Below are 18,926 nucleotides of genomic sequence, written 5' to 3'. Positions count from 1 at the left end.
GATTCGCCTCATGTGCATGCATGGCGAATAATCTCCCTTGGGTGGACTGCTTCCAGTGTGGGCACTCTTTCAACATGTGGTCCGTAGCTCCACATTTAAAACATTTCCCGGATCCCCATAGGCACTGTCCGGGATGCTGGCGATTGCACTTCTGGCACACTGGAAAGTTACCGGGCTTCTGAGGCGCCCCTTGCTGCTGGATAGGACCCTTGCCTTTCGGCGGTCCCTGATAGGGTTTCTTCCCTGGCGGCCCCTGAAACGGCCTCTTAAACTGGGACTTCTGATGCTGCTGCTACGGATGTTGTGGTGGTGCCTGATAGGGCCTCTTTCCCTGCCTATCAGCCTCTATATCCCTCAGATCTTGCTCTGCTGCCAATGATCTTGACACAGCAACTGCGTAAGTTGTAGGACCAGCAACTCAAACGTCAGGGCGCAAGATCGGCCGCAACCCATCCATAAAGTTCATCAGCTTACTCTGGGCATCATTAGCTATGTTGGGCACAAAGTAACAACCCCTCTCAAACTTCCTGACGAAGTCTGCTACGCTGCTGTCTCCCTATCGTAGCGACATGAACTCTCTGATAAGACGTGATCGTACTTCTTCAGTGAAGTACTTGGCGAAGAACGCTTCCTTGAATCCAGTCCAAGACAAAGTCGGCAGATTAATTGCCACCGACGCACTTTCCCACCAACGTCTGGCATCTCCTGGTAAAAGGAATATGGCACAACGGACTCGGTCTGCATCTTGTAGCTCCATGAAGTCAAAGATCACTTCGATGGATTTAATCCATCCCTCTGCCACCATCGGGTCAGTAGATCCCGAAATCTCCTTAGGGTTCATCCTATGAAACCTCTCATACACTGCCTCTGGTCTAGGCCTTGCCCCTGAATTCACTGCAGCCTGGCTCCCGGCAAACTGCGCGAAGAACTGCGTCATACCAGCAAGCATCTGAGCCTGCATGTCCGGAGGTGGGGGTGGAGGTGGAGGATTAGCCCTCTCCTCACCTTGATGCTCCCTGTCCTCAATCCTAGCTTCCCGGTCAACTACACGTCTAGGAGGCATTTTGTTCCAATAAATTACCCAACACGTAAACCCACTATGCATGATTATAATATAAATGACATACGATGCACGAAATTTGAACTTAAACATGAAATGCTGAAATCATGGCATAAATCATATTACATAGCATAAAGTTTGGAACTTTAAAGACTTACAGACTTGAGGTGTGACTTTGTGAGCTTCTTGCGGCTGGCGGTAGGCGTAACCCTTTACAAGAACACCGCTCTGATACCAACAGTAACGTACCGTAATTTTCATACTCAAAATTTGCGGAAAAATTTTAAAAATTTTCTTAAATATACAATAACATTCAAGGTTGCCATAAAATATCTCAACCAAGTTCCCCATAAGACATGGTTGTTCAAAATAACCACAATAAAATTGCTCACAAAAGATTTGCTCAAATTGTTTCCCTCAAAACATAAAATCAGAGTAAATTAATTTTTTCATAAAAACATAAACATTGCGGTCCTCGAGTTAGCCTCTCGCTCAGTCCAAACCTGCCCCTTGGTCGCCACCTCCTGTCTCCTCATCAACATACTCACCTACATCGATCAAGTCTAGTGAGTCTAAAGACTCAACACGTATAAACTGGAATAACGAATACTACGTAATAAAATCGCATGCACTTTAAAATAGGACATACATAACTTGAAACTTGAACTTGCATAATAACTTGGACATACGTACGTACTTAACTAGACGTGCCATCAATATAAACTTTCATAAACATACTGCATACTTGGACATACATAACTTCATCATTTTGCGTAGAGGCATGTTTCAAAGCAGGTGACCCATACATAATAAACGCCTGATCAGACAAACCACAGTACTGGGCTGATAGGGACGTATCCACTGCCACATACATGAGATCCACGTTATAATTTAACGGGCTGGTTGGTCCCCGTTCATAATTTAACGCTTTCCAACCACGATTGTGGGGACCCAGACGCTAATCATCTTCTTAATCATCGTTGGGATTTAATTATCAGTTCTGATAAACAGGGTCTAAAAATTTGTCTTTTTTTAAAATACAAGTGCGGAAGGTAATGGCATCTAAATAATATACATATCTGTATAAAACTACAATTCAGTAGAAAAGTACAATACTGTACAACCTAAGTCTAAGGTTCAATTACTAAATTCAAGTAATAAACCAAGTCTGCTACAAGTCCGGAATCACCACGCTAACTCGTCTTCTCTCATCGTCATCTCGACCCTGATCCAGCCCCACCTGTTGTCATGCACACATACAAAACAAGACAACAGCCGGATAACTCCGGTGAGAATAAATCCCAGTATAAAACATGGTAAACATGCATATACACATAATAATTCATGAAACATGCTGTCATGAAGAAATTAAAACAATAGTAATAGATTTCATGATCTATGAAATCTAATCTAACTAAACATGCATCTCAAATCAGATAAACATGCACATACACAGTCTAAATCATAAAACATGCTATCATAACTGAAGGCAATAACAATGGGTTCCATAATCTATGAATCCCATTCATATAAGCATGCAGTTCTAGTCAAATCATGTCTAGACTCGACTCAACTATAACTCTAGGGATCCCGTGATGAATAAGACGTCACTGCCTGTTACCTACTCAACCGATCGTGGTAACCGTACGTCTTATTCCTAGACTTCGGTCCGAGCTATATCAACGGCTGGCAATAGGAGTAATACCTGCTCCTAAGTTGAGATACACCGAACGTCTAGAAGTCTGACAATGACTGTCAAGACTTTCCTATCCTAAATGCAATGAATAACAATCTGTAAACAAAGCATAATCATATTCATAACTGAATATCACTTACATGCTTGAATACAATTCTATAATCAAAGCATAATCAGGTAACAATATAAACAATAATCTAGTATGTGATTTTATTGGGAAACTCAAATTAATCTTATTTCAGTTATGCTTCCCGAATATCACATGAATTATACCTTTGTCGTCCCGGTCTGACGAAGACGATGACCTGTATCCAACTCTGTCCATCTCGAATCTGAAATGACAATATCGAATACTCTGTATCAATGAATAACTCAATACATAATCTGTTCTGACCAATACTCAAATCAGTATACAATCTGATCAATATCTGAACAAGATACAATCTAATTCATGTCATCGACATTACAATACAATCTGAATAATTACAGAGTCTGATCAATCTCAATCAATACTGAATCTGATCAATATCAATCAACTGATGTTTCGACGGTATAATAATACAAGTCTGAATAACCCCGTCAATCTGAACATCACAAATATAATACTGAACTCATAATCTGTGCCCACATAATTCAAACTCTGAATATTAACACAATTCTGATATAAAATCTCAGTCAATATCTTTCAAAAATCATAACAATTACAGGAACAATCTGTTCTTTAATCTGACTTCAATTCTATAATGTCTACGGTAGCAGAAACATCATATCTGAATCACATTCAATTCTAGCAACATCATATTTTCAAAACATCTCAAAACGTAACAAAACTTACGTCCAAATGAAGCCTGCGTTGATAGAAACACAGTACTGAAGTCGGATTTGAAAACAGACAGACGGATTTTCGCAAATTCCAAAATAAATATCGAAGAACCCTTAAAGCTTTTCCCTTGAAGCTCTCGTCTTTTCCCTCTGAAGGAATAGGCTGATATATATATATTTACATATATACATACACGTTTCATAACCCAAGGGCAAGTGGCATTGTGCATGTTCCGCACGTTTCTCGCTAGGGCGGTCAAAACCTACCGCTAGGGCGAGTCAGTTTCGGTCGAGATCCTCGGCTGAATATCTCCTGTCGCTCGGGCGGTCAAATGTTGCTCGCTAGGGCGAAGAACTCTCGGCCCTCACAAATTATACATGCGCGCTCGGGCGGTGCTTTTCTGCCGCTCGGGCGCGAGATGTTCGGCCTAACATCTTGAGATGTTCGGTTCAACATCTTGGCTTAACATAAACCAACGCCCGGCTTCGTCATTTGAATTCCTATGACTTCCATTACGTCAATTAATCAACGTCTGATTAAAATGATTAAATCTCGGGCATTACATTTCTCCCCCTCTTAGATCTGAGTTCGTCCTCGAACTCACAAACAATCAATTCAGATATATTAGAAGAAATGTGTACAGAGTTTAAAATAAAACTCAAATATCTGATTCCAGTCTGGAATAAGAATTCACGAAGTATAATGTCATAATACCCCTCAAACTAGTTCTGACAAAATCAATCTCATCATACTGGCTATACAACATCCGTATAAACCAATCTATAGCTTATCACCTATCAGTATCATCAGCTGTTAACAAATCTGTTTACCTCAAACAAAGACATAAACAATCTTTAGCTTCAACTACCAATCGTCATCATCCGACGTTGGTTTCTTAAATCTGTCTATTCTGAACTATCTGCATTTTCCTTCGAATTGTCTTCAAAAGAAATCTGTAGTACTCATCGTATACTGTCTTGTCTATACTATCTCATTACTCTTCTGATAAGCTGATAGCTATTGTCACACAGTAATACTGAATTATATCAATTAGTGCTAACATCCAGCACTAAAGCTGTACAAAAATCTTCCAATCTCTGGATAACACATTCTGACTGCCTGTCAATCTATGAAACAATCTAAGAGAGAATTCATGATATACTCTATCACGAATACAATTTCAAGCAAAATCACAATCTGATATAATCTACTTAAATTTTATGTTCCATCTGAACCTTTCTTTGACATCGATCTATGTCATCTAGTTCTGTTTGTACGTAATCTGGTACAAACTGATAGATATAGATTGAACAATCTGTCAATCTTAATCATAACATATCACAATCTGTAGAAAATGGCAGTAATGTCATTACGAGAGCCATAGAAATGCACTCCCATTCCTATTCAGAAATATACAATTCTGTAATAAATCTTCTGATTCCTATCTTTCTGCCTATTCTGTTAGTAATTATGACATATCAGTACAATTTCTGCCAACATTTCCGTACCTATTCTGTTATAACTGATTTAATCTGTCTATAGCAACACTGTCTGTTATCCGCACGAAAACTGAATCAATCACTGTGCATGTCTGACACTACTTGTGATAGCTGATTCAAACTATTCGGTACCAACCAATCAGTTAATAACATAAATTAAGGGAGAAATACCTACCTGGTATTCGGCTCTGACTATAGATATCAATTCTGTTACAAAATTCTGAAACATTCTGATACCACAATAGAATTAATCTGATACAACCACCAAATCACATATCTGTTACTGTAGGCGTTACTCTGTTCTGATTATCTTGTCAAAATACAAGTCTGAATAGTCTGATCACATTTCTGAACTGTTTACACGAATCTGTATCAAACACTGACCCAAACAGCAGTAATATCAAATCAGATTCGAAATAAAAAAAAAACAACCTATACAATCTAGTGAGTTTAAGAAAACTCATAAAACAGCAAGTTCTGGCAATACTGATAATTCTGACTACTGATCAATCTTCACAGCGCCCAGATCAACTGTCATACCTCATCTGTGTCGTTTACAGTCGCTGATTTCTGTAGTATCCCGATGCCTAATTTGAGTTAATTATTGGATTAATTATATTTCAGTGAGATCGGAAGGACCGAATAGGGTTCGGATCGTCCGATCAGGGTTCGGATCGTCCGATCAGGGTTCGGATCGTCCGAAGACAGGTGGCTGGACACGTGGAAGACATGCAGAGTTCGGATCGTCCGATCAGGGTTCGGATCGTCCGAGACAGGTGGCTGGACACGTGGAAGACATGCAGGGTTCGGATCGTCCGATTTGGGTTCGGATCGTCCGAAGTGTACCGGATCGGATCTTCCGAAGTGGATCGGATCTTCCGATCGTTGTCTATAAATAGAGGCGCGAGGCTTCACTTTTTACTCGCCAATTCCGAGTGTTCCAGAGCGTTTTAGTCGTTTCTGATGGGTTTCTAGTCTTTTCCCGAGGTTTAGGCACTAGCAGGGAGCTACTGGTTTTGTAGCGGAGCTGTGCTCTAGTTGGGAGCTAGCGGCATCAGTGGGCTGACTACGGACGCAGGCTTGATTCTAGGGCTGATTTCTAGGATCTACTGGTTTGAGGTACGAAAGTACTATCCGAGATAGCAGGATTGAGTATGCTTTACTATGTGTTGCATGTTTATATGTTGCATTATTATCTGTCATATGATGCATGGTTTATTATGCGGCATTTGCATAATCATGTTGAGCCTGACTATTTTTGAGATAGCCTGTTGAGAGGGTGCTCAGCCCTCGTTTATTGTGGATGGTTGGACCCCGTTGGCCGACGGTGGTCAGGTCACCGGTATATCCACAAGGTTTATTTTGGTATGGGAGCCACCTCCTGGTGCGACGGCGCAGAGTGCTACATACCTTGACGTCATTTACCTGAGCAGTCTTTCGTTATACCCAGATCCTGGTATCCAGTACATTTTGCATACATGCATGTCATAGTCTTGTATACTCATGCTTTCGGTGCTGAGCGTTTTATGCTCACGTCCTCGGTTTATCTCTGTTTTGGACACCCTATTCGATGGGGCAGGTCTCAGGTTGGATGGTCCAGGAGGGAGTGGTCAGGGAGCTGGCAGAGGTTGACCTGTAGTTGTTGGTATTTGTTCTTGGTATTTAGTTTGATCTGGTTGTTTAAGTATTTTGTACTTACAGATTCGATTGGGTTGTATTACTGTTTTTCCGCTGTTTACCTGATTCAGTTTTAAATGTTAATTTTGCATGCTTAAGTTCTGATTAGTAGGTGATTCTGGAACGGGTCACTACATTTATGGTATCAGAGCATGCATTAAGATTTTGGGATTTGGAACTGTTCTTTTGGGTTTAATCTCTGGTAACTTTTGTAGTTAGAGATGTCTGGTTTTGACGACGATGCTAGTAGTCATGGCAGCATTGGACGCTAGGGAGACCGCGACGATCGGGAGCGTCGTCGAGAGCATCGAGAACGTCGTCAACACCGTCGTGATGAGCCTTGGAGTCTTAGTATGCATCGGTTCTTGCAGATGGGGCCGAAACCTCTTTCGGGCGGTGAGACTCCGGATGTTGCAGAGAACTGGCTTGAGAGGATGGAGAGCTGTTTCAAGGCTTTTCAGTGCTCGGCGGAGCAGCAGATTGATACCCTTGATTTCTTGCTGGAGGGTGGTGCGCGTAAGTGGTGGAGGTCACTACATTTTTGGGAAGAAGGGCCCGTGTCAGCCTTGCGGGAAGGATCATCCGAAGGAGCGTTGTCGCAAGGTTGCGGGTGCTTGTTACAAGTGCGGTGAGATGGGCCACATGAAGAGAGATTGTCCACAGACGGGCGGAGGATCAGGATATGGTTCTCAGGCTTCAGTTCATCAAAGGCCACAGCAGGGACAGTCTACTCAGGGTTCTAACCTCCGACCGCGTACTCAAGGGCAGGTCTTTGCTCTTAACCAGGATCAGGCTGCTGAGGAGAACGAGAGAGTTATCGCAGGTGCTTTTTTTATTATGTGGATTACCTGCTTACGTTCTCATTGATACTGGTGCATCACATTCATTATTATCTGCGAGATTTGCTAAGCGTCATGCGTTACCCTTCACTTCTTTGGACGTTGTGGTATCTGTTTCCACACCGATGGGTCATTCGGTGCTAGCTAAACGTCTAGTTTTGGGTTGTCCTCTAGAGTTTGAGGGTAATGTTTTAACTGCTAATTTGATGATTTTTGCGATGGAAGATTTTGATTGCATTCTGGGAATAGATGTGCTGACTGTGTTTAGAGCTACTGTGGACTGTTATCAGAAGTTTGTGCAGTTTCGTCCAGTTGAGGGCGACAGTTGGTTTTTCTATGGAGAGGGAGCGCGACCCCCGATGCCCGTGGTTTCTGCTCTGAAAGCCTGTCGTGCTTTAGAGTCGGGCGGGGAAGGCTACCTTATCTATGCTATTGATTCGTCCGCAGATAGTGTCGGTATCAGTGACATTCCAGTGGTTTGCGATTTTCCGGATGTTTTTCCCGAGGAGACTCCTGGTTTTCCTCCCGTTCGGGAAGTGGATTTCGGCATTGATTTAGTGCCAGGCACGGCACCAATCTCTAGAGCTCCTTATCGATTAGCTCCATCGGAGATGCAAGAATTGAAACAGCAGTTGCAGGATCTTCTTGACTAGGGGTATATTCGACCCAGTGTGTCCCCGTGGGGAGCACCAGTTCTTTTTGTCAAAAAGAAGGATGGTTCTATGCGGCTCTGCATAGATTATCGGCAGTTGAATCGTGGTACGATAAAGAATAAGTATCCGTTGCCACGGATTGATGATTTATTTGATCAACTGCAAGGTACCTCTGTGTATTCCAAGATTGATTTAAGGTCTGGTTATCATCAGCTTCGAGTTCATCAGGGAGATATATCGAAGACTGCATTCAGGACCCGGTATGGGCATTATGAGTTTCTGGTTATGCCTTTTGGGGTGACGAATGCACCAGCAGTTTTTATGGATCTGATGAATCGGGTATTTCGGGATTTCTTGGATAAGTTTGTTGTGGTGTTTATAGATGATATCTTAATCTATTCGCATGATCAGCAAGAACACGCACAACACTTAAGGATTATTTTACAGACACTTCGCGAGAATCAGCTTTATGCGAAGTTGAGTAAATGTGAGTTTTGGATTGACAGGGTTGTATTCCTTGGTCATGTCATTTCTAGCAAGGGAGTTTCAGTTGACCCGAGCAAGGTGGAAGCGGTATTGAACTGGTCGCGTCCGACGACAGTAGCCGAGATCCGCAGTTTTCTGGGATTGGCTGGGTATTATCGCCGTTTCATTGTCAACTTCTCTCAGATTGCTAAGCCACTCACTCAGCTCACTCGGAAAGATGTTTCATTTGAGTGGACATCAGAGTGCGAAGAGAGTTTCTTGGAACTTCGCAGACGTTTGACATCTGCGCCTGTTTTGGCTTTACCGTCTGGATCTGGTGGTTTCAGTGTTTACACCGATGCCTCTTTACAGGGACTAGGGTGTGTTCTGATGCAGAATGAGCATGTGATTGCTTATGCGTCGAGACAGTTGAAGCCTCATGAGGAAAACTATCCTGTTCATGATCTGGAATTAGCAGCGATCGTTTTTGCTTTGAAAATCTGGCGCCATTATCTGTATGGTGAGCGATTTGAGATTTTCACTGATCATAAGAGTTTGAAGTATCTGTTCACTCAGGCTGAGTTGAACATGCGTCAGCGTCGTTGGATGGATCTACTCAAGGATTATGATTGTGAGATCAAGTATCATCCAGGATCTGCGAATCTCACGGCCGATGCTCTTAGTCGCAAGGTGAGATTGTCTGCTCTTCAGACTTGTGCTGTATCTGGGATTATTCAGGATTTCTGTTCGATGGGATTCAATTGTAAGCATCGGAAGGGAACAGAGAGTATCCGTGTAGCTACTATTTTGTCTGAGCCAGTTTTGTATTCTCGGATTAGAGATGCTCAGATGTCTGATTCTAAGGTTCAGAAATTAGCTCGGTTGGCTGATGGAGATAATACTTCTGGATTCCACTATCAGTCCGAGGGTCTTTTGTGCTTATCTGGTCGTGTTGTTGTACCGGAAGATGACACTTTGAGGGAGGAGATTTTGTCCCAAGCTCATCGTAGCAAGTTGAGTGTTCATCCGAGGAGCAACAAGATGTATAAGGATTTGAGGACTCGATTTTGGTGGAAAGGTATGAAACGTAATGTTTATCAGTATGTCTCCAAGTGCCTAGTCTGTCAGCAGGTGAAGGCTGAGTATCGACGACTTGGAGGTTTTTTGCAGAATCTTCCTATTCCGGAGTGGAAGTGGGAGCATATCACGATAGACTTCGTGACTCACTTGCCTATGTCTGTGGGGAATAGAGATGCTATCTGGGTGGTAGTGGATCGGCTTACTAAGTCTGCCCATTTTCTTCCGTATAACAGAGATTTCACTTTCGATCGGATGGCACGGTTGTACATTCAGGAGATTGTACGGTTTCATGGTGTGCCCGTGAGTATCGTTAGTGACAGAGATCCTCGATTTACATCTAGATTTTGGGGCAGCTTTCAGCAAGCTTAGGGCACTACCTTGAGTTTTAGTACTGCATATCCTCAGAGACTGACGGTCAGTCAGAGAGGACTATTCGTACTCTTGAGGATATGTTGAGATCTTGTGTGATGGATTTCGGGCCAGCTTGGCAGGATCATCTGCCACTGATAGAGTTTGCATACAACAACAGTTTTCATAGGAGTATTGGTATGTCTCCATTTGAAGCATTGTATGGTCGACGTTGTCGTACTCCTCTGTTCTGGGAGGAAGTCGGAGAACGACAGGTCTAGGGTCCAGAATTGATTCAGCAGGCCATGGACAAAGTTCTTGTGATCAAACAGCGGATTAAGACTGCTCGGAATCGGCAAGCGAGTTATGCGAACACCAAGCGCAGACCTCTTCATTTTGATGCAGGCGAGAAAGTGTTTCTCAAGGTATCACCTTTTCGGAGGATTCTGAGATTTGGACTCAAGGGTAAGCTATCTCCGAGATTCATTGGTCCTTTTGAGATCTTAGAATGTGTGGGAGATTTGGCCTACAGATTAGCTTTGCCACCGTATCTGTCTAGTGTTCACAATGTGTTTCATGTGTCCTTGTTGAGACGATACGTAGCGGATGAGTCTCATGTTTTGCATCCGACAGAAGTTCAGCTGAATCCGGATTTGTCTTTTTTGGAAAGACCGGTTTCGATCTTAGACCGGAAGGATAAGGTACTGCGGAATAAGACTATTCCTCTTGTCTTAGTGCAGTGGCAGCGCCGAGGTACTGAAGAAGCTACTTGGGAACTAGAGAGTCGCATGCGGTCAGAGCATCCAGAGTTGTTCTAGTTGTAGTATTTTCAGTTATGATTGTAATTTCGGTTGTACTTTCAGTTGTAATTCATTCTTAAGTTGAATGTATTATTGTTCAGAATTGTCATTCTTCAGACTCGATTTCGCGGACGAAATCCTTTTTAGAGGGGGAGAATGTAGTATCCCGATGCCTAATTTGAGTTAATTATTGGATTAATTATATTTCAGTGAGATCGGAAGGACCGAACAGGGTTCGGATCGTCCGATCAGGGTTCGGATCGTCCGAAGACAGGTGGCTGGACACGTGGAAGACATGCAGAGTTCGGATCGTCCGATCAGGGTTCGGATCGTCCGAGACAGGTGGCTGGACACGTGGAAGACATGCAGGGTTCGGATCGTCCGATTTGGGTTCGGATCATCCGAAGTGTACCGGATCGGATCTTCCGAAGTGGATCGGATCTTCCGAAGTGGATCGGATCTTCCGATCGTTGTCTATAAATAGAGGCGCGAGGCTTCACTTTTTACTCGCCAATTCCGAGTGTTCCAGAGCGTTTTAGTCGTTTCTGATGGGTTTCTAGTCTTTTCCCGAGGTTTAGGCACTAGCAGGGAGCTACTGGTTTTGTAGCGGAGCTGTGCTCTAGTTGGGAGCTAGCGGCATCAGTGGGCTGACTACAGACGCAGGCTTGATTCTAGGGCTGATTTCTAGGATCTACTGGTTTGAGGTACGAAAGTACTATCCGAGATAGCAGGATTGAGTATGCTTTACTATGTGTTGCATGTTTATATGTTGCATTATTATCTGTCATATGATGCATGGTTTATTATGCGGCATTTGCATAATCATGTTGAGCCTGACTATTTTTGAGATAGCCTGTTGAGAGGGTGCTCAGCCCTCGTTTATTGTGGATGGTTGGACCCCGTTGGCCGACGGTGGTCAGGTCACCGGTATATCCACAGGTTTATTTTGGTATGGGAGCCACCTCCTGGTGCGACGGCGCAGAGTGCTACATACCTTGACGTCATTTACCTGAGCAGTCTTTCGTTATACCCAGATCCTGGTATCCAGTACATTTTGCATACATGCATGTCATAGTCTTGTATACTCATGCTTTCGGTGCTGAGCGTTTTATGCTCACGTCCTCGGTTTATCTCTGTTTTGGACACCCTATTCGATGGGGCAGGTCTCAGGTTGGATGGTCCAGGAGGGAGTGGTCAGGGAGCTGGCAGAGGTTGACCTGTAGTTGTTGGTATTTGTTCTTGGTATTTAGTTTGATCTGGTTGTTTAAGTATTTTGTACTTACAGATTCGATTGGGTTGTATTACTGTTTTTCCGCTGTTTACCTGATTCAGTTTTAAATGTTAATTTTGCATGCTTAAGTTCTGATTAGTAGGTGATTCTGGAACGGGTCACTACAATTTCTGTCTCAACTGTGCACATAACTCAGTATACAAACTGCAGATGTCACATATTCTGAATAAAATCTGTTTCAATTATGATTCATACCTGATTAATGTCTGTATACAATAATCACTGTTCTTTGAATATTCAATAAAATCTTCAACTATTCCATTTAATCAATCAGATGTTGCTAACATATCAAATATCATAGATATAACAAGCATAAAATCATCAGAATATCTCCGAACATAAGAGTTAGCAATCTGTACCCTTCTATTACTCTTCAATATCATTCTGTACTGAATTCTAATATATAACCATTACCTGGTATCGATTCAATTCTGAAATCTACCTTTCTGATATCAACACATCTGAAATCTTATCTAGGCAAATATCAGTCACCACATATATCATTGGCGAATCTGCCAATGCTAGGCTCGATTTCAGTGGGTCTACTGAATACATAAGGATGCAATCTGCTCCTTTCTGTACTAATCGAGTCCTATACAATACAGTTATTAAAGGAATTCTGAATCTAAAATCCTTATCGGAAAATCTCCGTTTATCAGCCAGATCTGGTCTGAATCTTACCATTTCTCGGACAATCTCTACAATATCTCTGTACTTGTGTAGCATTACACGTCAATAATGAGATCGAAATCATATAACACAAGTACATCATAATCTAGCCCAATCCCGGTTCATTCTACTGTAGTATATAACATGTCACAGAAATCTCTGATATCAACATTTATCCAACAAGCAAGGAATCTATACTACAGTATAAACAGATCCAACAAATACAGCATATCTCCATGCAGCTCCATCACAGATACTTGTAAGGAATGCATTAGTATGTATCACTACATATGCGATATAATCATAAAGAATAGTACCTGTTATGAAATCTGGGTCGGTCCCTCTTTTCAACTCTGTTCCTTAAAATCTTCAGGAACGCTTCTGGGGACAAACTTTCGCAAAGTGTCCCGGCTGTCCACAATTATTGCATCTGCCAAGTACTCCTCGGCATCGCTCTGAGGAATGCCTCCCTCCGCAAGTACTGCAATAGACTCCAGTATAGCTCGGACTAGAACCACTGGAACTCGAGGAACCACTTCCTATCTTCTTGAATGACTTCTTTCGAGCTTTCAGCAAATCTTGCTTTCCACTCGTACTGCCTCGATCAAATCGAAGAGGGGATTGCTGGGTCTGGGATGGCTTCACACACAACCTCCCTAGCTGTCTAACCAGACTTGCTTCAGCTCTCTTTGCTCTACCCAAGATATCAGCAAAATGGTAAGGTCGTTGCAAATTCATCAGTGCAACTACCTCTGAATTCAATCCTCTGATGAACTGATTCACTACAGCTTCATCATTCCCAGCTACATGAGGAGCAAAACACAGTAACGTAGAGAATTTAGCAGCATAGTCGTCAATATTCAGTTGGCTTTGTCTTAAATTCTCGAATTCTGCTCTTTTGTCCTCCCGGTACGAAACGGAGAAAAACCTTTGGTAGAATTCAGCTCTGAAGACTTCCCACGTGATAACAGTACCACGTTGTGTTAATACTCCTTTCATGGTAACCCACCAACTTCTGGCAGTCTCTCGTAACTGGAGAAATACCAATTTAACTTTTTGTTCCTCTGTACAAGCAATTAAATCAAATAGTATTTCTATGTCATCCAACCAGTTCTGACAATCTTCAGATGTCTCTGTACCACTCAAACTCGGCGGCTGAAATAACTGAAGTTCTGCCAACTTTACTTCTATCTGAGTTTCTGATGCATCTATCTGTTCAGACGAAGTACTGCCCTTTTCTGAAATTCTTCGAGGCGGTATATCTGATAATCAAACCAGTTAATACATACTCTATACAATCTGTCTCAGCCCTCCTCTGATCATATACCTCTGATCCAGACTCGGTTCTGATTCAGGCTTAACAATTACATGCTGCAATCAACTCAGATACAAACAACATGTAATAGGGAAAGCAATAAATCATGCTAGCACACATCATGCAATTCAACATTGATATAAGTCTCATGCTAGCAATCACATGCAAGGAAGAAAATTCAATCTACCCCGCTCATTCTCTGATATCTCAGTCTAAAGGATCTATCAGTTCTGACTATCTCAATCTAAAGGATCTATCAGTTCTGACTATCTCAATCTAAAGGATCTATCGCTCTGATACCACCTGTTGTGGGGACCCGGACGCTAATCATCTTCTTAATCATCGTTGGGATTTAATTATCAGTTCTGATAAACAGGGTCTAAAAATTTTTCTTTTTTTAAAATACAAGTGCGGAAGGTAATGGCATCTAAATAATATACATATCTGTATAAAACTACAATTCAGTAGAAAAGTACAATACTGTACAACCTAAGTCTAAGGTTCAATTAATAAATTCAAGTAATAAACCAAGTCTGCTACAAGTCCGGAATCACCACGCTAACTCGTCTTCTCTCATCGTCATCTCGACCCTGATCCAGCCCCACCTGTTGTCATGCACACATACAAAACAAGACAACAGCCGGATAACTCCGGTGAGAATAAATCCCAGTATAAAACATGGTAAACATGCATATACACATAATAATTCATGAAACATGCTGTCATGAAGAAATTAAAACAATAGTAATAGATTTCATGATCTATGAAATCTAATCTAACTAAACATGCATCTCAAATCAGATAAACATGCACATACACAGTCTAAATCATAAAACATGCTATCATAACTGAAGGCAATAACAATGGGTTCCATAATCTATGAATCCCATTCATATAAGCATGCAGTTCTAGTCAAATCATGTCTAGACTCGACTCAACTATAACTCTAGGGATCCCGTGATGAATAAGACGTCACTGCCTGTTACCTACTCAAACGATCATGGTAACCGTACGTCTTATTCCTAGACTTCAGTCCGAGCTGTATCAATGGCTGGCAATAGGAGTAATACCTGCTCCTAAGTTGAGATACACCGAACGTCTAGAAGTCTGACAATGACTGTCAAGACTTTCCTATCCTAAATGCAATGAATAACAATCTGTAAACAAAGCATAATCATATTCATAACTGAATATCACTTACATGCTTGAATACAATTCTATAATCAAAGCATAATCAGGTAACAATATAAACAATAATCTAGTATGTGATTTTATTGGGAAACTCAAATTAATCTTATTTGAGTTATGCTTCCCGAATATCACATGAATTATACCTTTGTCGTCCCGGTCTGACGAAGACGATGACCTGTATCCAACTCTGTCCATCTCGAATCTGAAATGACAATATCGAATACTCTGTATCAATGAATAACTCAATACATAATCTGTTCTGACCAATACTCAAATCAGTATACAATCTGATCAATATCTGAACAAGATACAATCTAATTCATGTCATCGACATTACAATACAATCTGAATAATTACAGAGTCTGATCAATCTCAATCAATACTGAATCTGATCAATATCAATCAACTGATGTTTCGACGGTATAATAATACAAGTCTGAATAACCCCGTCAATCTGAACATCACAAATATAATACTGAACTCATAATCTGTGCCCACATAATTCATACTCTGAATATTAACACAATTCTGATATAAAATCTCAGTCAATATCTTTCAAAAATCATAACAATTACAGGAACAATCTGTTCTTTAATCTGACTTCAATTCTATAATGTCTACGGTAGCAGAAACATCATATCTGAATCACATTCAATTCTAGCAACATCATATTTTCAAAACATCTCAAAACGTAACAAAACTTACGTCCAAATGAAGCCTGCATTGATAGAAACACAGTACTGAAGTCGGATTTGAAAACAGACAGACGGATTTTCGCAAATTCCAAAATAAATATCGAAGAACCCTTAAAGCTTTTCCCTTGAAGCTCTCGTCTTTTCCCTCTGAAGGAATAGGCTGATATATATATATTTACATATATACATACACGTTTCATAACCCAAGGGCAAGTGGCATTGTGCATGTTCCGCACGTTTCTCGCTAGGGCGGTCAAAACCTACCGCTAGGGCGAGTCAGTTTCGGTCGAGATCCTCGGCTGAATATCTCCTGTCGCTCGGGCGGTCAAAAGTTGCTCGCTAGGGCGAAGAACTCTCGGCCCTCACAAATTATACATGCGCGCTCGGGCGGTGCTTTTCTGCCGCTCGGGCGCGAGATGTTCGGCCTAACATCTTGAGATGTTCGGTTCAACATCTTGGCTTAACATAAACCAACGCCCGGCTTCGTCATTTGAGTTCCTATGACTTCCATTACGTCAATTAATCAACGTCTGATTAAAATGATTAAATCTCGGGCATTACATTTCTCCCCTCTTAGATCTGAGTTCGTCCTCGAACTCACAAACAATCAATTCAGATATATTAGAATAAATGTGTACAGAGTTTAAACCAAAACTCAAATATCTGATTCCAGTCTGGAATAAGAATTCACGAAGTATAATGTCATAATACCCCTCAAACTAGTTCTGACAAAATCAATCTCATCATACTGGCTATACAACATCCGTATAAACCAATCTATAGCTTATCACCTATCAGTATCATCAGCTGTTAACAAATCTGTTTACCTCAAACAAAGACATAAACAATCTTTAGCTTCAACTACCAATCGTCATCATCCGACGTTGGTTTCTTAAATCTGTCTATTCTGAACTATCTGCATTTTCCTTCGAACTGTCTTCAAAAGAAATCTGTAGTACTCATCGTATACTGTCTTGTCTATACTATCTCATTACTCTTCTGATAAGCTGATAGCTATTGTCACACAGTAATACTGAATTATATCAATTAGTGCTAACATCCAGCACTAAAGCTGTACAAAAATCTTCCAATCTCTGGATAACACATTCTGACTGCCTGTCAATCTGTGAAACAATCTAAGAGAGAATTCATGATATACTCTATCACGAATACAATTTCAAGCAAAATCACAATCTGATATAATCTACTTAAATTTTATGTTCCATCTGAACCTTTCTTTGACATCGATCTATGTCATCTAGTTCTGTTTGTACGTAATCTGGTACAAACTGATAGATATAGATTGAACAATCTGTCAATCTTAATCATATCATATCACAATCTGTAGAAAATGGCAGTAATGTCATTACGAGAGCCATAGAAATGCACTCCCATTCCTATTCAGAAATATACAATTCTGTAATAAATCTTCTGATTCCTATCTTTCTGCCTATTCTGTTAGTAATTCAGACATATCAGTACAATTTCTGCCAACATTTCCGTACCTATTCTGTTATAACTGATTTAATCTGTCTATAGCAACACTGTCTGTTATCCGCACGAAAACTGAATCAATCACTGTGCATGTCTGACACTACTTGTGATAGCTGATTCAAACTATTCGGTACCAACCAATCAGTTAATAACATAAATTAAGGGAGAAATACCTACCTGGTATTCGGCTCTGACTATAGATATCAATTCTGTTACAAAATTCTGAAACATTCTGATACCACAATAGAATTAATCTGATACAACCACCAAATCACATATCTGTTACTGTAGGCGTTACTCTGTTCTGATTATCTTGTCAAAATACAAGTCTGAATAGTCTGATCACATTTCTGAACTGTTTACACGAATCTGTATCAAACACTGACCCAAACAGCAGTAATATCAAATCAGATTCGAAATAAAAAAAAAAACAACCTATACAATCTAGTGAGTTTAAGAAAACTCATAAAACAGCAAGTTCTGGCAATACTGATAATTCTGACTACTGATCAATCTTCACAGCGCCCAGATCAACTGTCATACCTCATCTGTGTCGTTTACAGTCGCTGATTTCTGTCTCAACTGTGCACATAACTCAGTATACAAACTGCAGATGTCACATATTCTGAATAAAATCTGTTTCAATTATGATTCATACCTGATTAATGTCTGTATACAATAATCACTGTTCTCTGAATATTCAATAAAATCTTCAACTATTCCATTTAATCAATCAGATGTTGCTAACATATCAAATATCATAGATACTAGCCACCGAGGCACACGCGTTGCGTGTGTCATGAATATATTGAGCTAATATATTAAATATTCATGAAATTAAAACATCATGACACCGAAACATTTTGGAAGGCAATGGATTCCAACGTTTAAATAAATCTGCCAAACTCAATCTGTTACTTTACATGATATATGTTTTGATATAAAAAAATAAAATTTATTTAGAAGTCGCAATATCATCTCATGTGAAATAACGATAAATTTCAACGTAAAAGAAGTAAACAATTTGTCAAATGATTTTCCAAAAAATATCTCAATATAGTTGAACTAAAATTTATTGAATATGAAAACATCAAATTTGTCTCTTAAATTCAGCCAATGAATTGAACGAAAACAATTAAAATTGTATTCATCCTTATACAATGTATGTATAAGTTAAACAATCTATGTTATAGCGTATTAATAAAAAAAATATTAATTTTATCGAATCATACCCAAAGTATACAACCTAAATGTACAAAAGAAATAGAGCAATCTATTAAAGCGAGCTATAAAAAATTGCTATTTTTAAAAATATTAAATAATATATTTAC

The 18,926-nt window shown here is 40.5% G+C and overlaps 1 protein-coding gene across 1 annotated transcript; it reads right to left on the bottom strand.

The window, feature by feature from the left end:
* Positions 1-292: 292 nt before the first annotated feature.
* On the bottom strand, positions 293-937 carry LOC140835815 (uncharacterized). Its single transcript, XM_073201222.1, has 3 exons — positions 599-937; positions 475-556; positions 293-393 (listed from the first exon to the last, which is right to left on the bottom strand). The coding sequence occupies exons 1-3, from the start codon at positions 935-937 to the stop codon at positions 293-295; spliced, it is 522 nt and encodes a 173-aa protein (XP_073057323.1).
* Positions 938-18,926: the final 17,989 nt, after the last annotated feature.

Source organism: Primulina eburnea, chromosome 7 (genome assembly GCF_022965805.1).
Source record: "Primulina eburnea isolate SZY01 chromosome 7, ASM2296580v1, whole genome shotgun sequence".
Taxonomy (NCBI): Eukaryota; Viridiplantae; Streptophyta; class Magnoliopsida; order Lamiales; family Gesneriaceae; genus Primulina; species Primulina eburnea.
The sequence above is the reverse complement of the archived record's forward strand: the minus strand, read 5'-3'. Positions and strand labels throughout refer to the sequence as shown.

Bases quoted from the DNA above. Each gene is read 5' to 3' on its own strand.
- LOC140835815 (XM_073201222.1), bottom strand. From the start codon at position 937: ATGACGCAGTTCTTCGCGCAGTTTGCCGGGAGCCAGGCTGCAGTGAAT. The intron at 557-598 runs GTACGATCACGT...TCGCTACGATAG, and splicing joins CCAAGTACTTCACTGAAGAA to GGAGACAGCAGCGTAGCAGA. The intron at 394-474 runs GTAAGCTGATGA...CAACTTACGCAG, and splicing joins CATAGCTAATGATGCCCAGA to TTGCTGTGTCAAGATCATTG.